A 2,013-nucleotide genomic window follows, 5' to 3' on the forward strand; every position below is an offset into this window, starting at 1 on the left:
GGAACTCACTCTGTAGACCAGGCTGGCCTCAAACTCAGAAATCCACCTGCCTCTGCCTCCCGAGTGCTGGGATTAAAGGCGTGCGCCACCACGCCTGGCAAGGAACCAGTCTTAAAGAACGAGTGTCCCTTTTTTTCATTTGTATTCTGATGCCAGCTAAGTTACTAAAAACTATTACAACTTCCAAGTCACTTTTTTTTTTCAGCACAGGGTACCTTAGCTGTCCCAGAATCTGTCATGTAGACCAGGGTACCCTCAAACTCATAAAGATTAAAAACTGCTTCTGCATCCTGAGTGCTGGGCCAAAGACATGGACCAACATGCCTGGTCTCTACTTTGTTTTTTAATTGGGCATCTTTTTCAGTTACAAATCTTCAGGGTAGAAAACCAGAGGCCATGGCATCACCAGGCAGCAAAGGAACTTTCTCAGACAGCCTTCTAAGTCCTGTCACCTCAGAGCTGCCTCGGGGCTGACTCATCCCCACCCTCCCTACAAGGTCAGCCTGCACATGTGGTCTGCAGAGCTGGCTGCAGATGTGCAGCACCCGGTGCTGCTGCTCAGTATGTGCAGCCCAGGCCCCCTGTGTCCCTAGGTCCAGAGGGACAGCGTGGGAGTCCCCTGGTGCACACAAGGAAGCCTAAGCCCACACTCAAGAACCTGCTGCCAGGGCTTGAGTCAGCTGGTATCTCTGCCTCTGACCATGGCAGGACCATGAGAAGCCAGCAGTCAGGCAGATGAAAAGGGCCGCACACTGCAGCCTGCTGCCTGCTGCCAGAGGCTGGCCTTCCTCCCCTTCCAAGCCTGCCACTGTGAACTCGGTTTTTTTATTCAGTCGGAGTACTTCCCACCCCTGTGACACAGCAATGACCTCAGAAGACACACTCTCGCCACACCCCAACCCTGTTCCTCTGAAAGAGAAAAGACATCTACATGCACAACTGAAGAGCTAAGAGACCCAACATACCCACTCCATTCAGGTCTGCTGGTTCACAGCTGTTGGCAGTTTTGTCCTAAACCCCCAGTGTGTTTGAGACTAACAGTCTGTTCTTGTACAGGCACAGAGGTGGAGGAGCAAACTGGCACCGAGAAGACAAGGGAAGGTCTTCCCCCAGAGGCACATTCCTGTCCGTCTTTCTGCTGCACACCTGGACCAAGCTTGCAGGCTGCCAGACTCACTCAACCTCCGGAGAGAGGAGCCAAGCCTATGGGAAGTGGGGAGGGACTGCCTGAGGCCACAGCTGGTGGGCCTCCTGCATGTACTAGCATCCGCATTCCTCCCCCAGGGCATGGTCTCATCTCTGCATCAGGAATTTACCAGGAGATGGAAAAGAAAAGAAAAAGTGTTGAGCCCTTGTGTGTTCCTGACCAAGTGGGGTTCCTTCTGGCATCTGGCCATCATGGGGCGCTCTCCCTAGTGTGGGCACATGTAGTTCTTTCCTACCTTCCACCTTTAACATTTTCTGTCTATGCAAAGAAAGCTGCAGGCCTCGTTCAGTTCTGCATTTACACCCCGGCCTCAGTGCTAAAAATAGCGCCCCCTTCCTCTTTGACCTGGTGAGGAGGCTTCCGCCTGCACAGTGCTGTGAGGCCCTGTTGCTGTGTAGCCAGGAGGAAGGCAGAGAACTTTGTGCTCCAGTCAGTGGGGAAGCAGCCCTGATCTATGTGCCAAGCTGGGACTAGAAGCCAGGGGGTGCACTGCCTGGGTGCTGCTCATGCATCCTCTCCTGGGGTCCTGTGGAACATGTGATCACCAAGTCCCATTCACATTGATTTTCCTTTTTTTTTTTTTTCCTTGCTCCCTGAGCTCCAGGATGTTATTTTTAGTAGAAGAGCTACTATAAATATTTATAAAGGGCAGCAACTAGAATGATGTGAGAGGGCCCACAGCTGGCATTGCAGCATTCCTTACCCACCTCTGCAGACCCCTCCCTAATTCTAAGGTGTGTGCAGAGCCATGGGCTAGGTCCCATGAGAGTCTCCTAAAGGTGCAGTGAATGGAAAAGGAGGAATGG

At 52.4% G+C, this 2,013-nt stretch overlaps 1 protein-coding gene across 9 annotated transcripts in view; it reads left to right on the plus strand.

Annotated features, from left to right (window-relative positions):
• Dtnb (dystrobrevin beta) overlaps window positions 1-1,755 on the plus strand; it is a 130,328-nt gene extending 128,573 nt beyond the window's left edge. For 6 of the 9 annotated variants that reach the window (XM_029540703.1, XM_029540705.1, XM_029540707.1 and 3 more), the window contains one exon: window positions 1,057-1,336. Coding sequence is in view for 1 of the 9 variants with exons in the window: in XM_029540709.1 (XP_029396569.1) it covers window positions 1,057-1,559 (503 nt within the window). In the remaining 8 variants the exon portion in view is untranslated. Of the gene's footprint in view, window positions 1-1,056 lie in introns of all 9 variants that reach the window. The other 3 variants (XM_021201499.1, XM_021201498.1, XM_029540709.1) reach the window with 3 other exon arrangements.
• Window positions 1,756-2,013: the final 258 nt, after the last annotated feature.

This window comes from Mus pahari, chromosome 7 (assembly GCF_900095145.1).
Source record: "Mus pahari chromosome 7, PAHARI_EIJ_v1.1, whole genome shotgun sequence".
Taxonomy (NCBI): domain Eukaryota; kingdom Metazoa; phylum Chordata; class Mammalia; order Rodentia; family Muridae; genus Mus; species Mus pahari.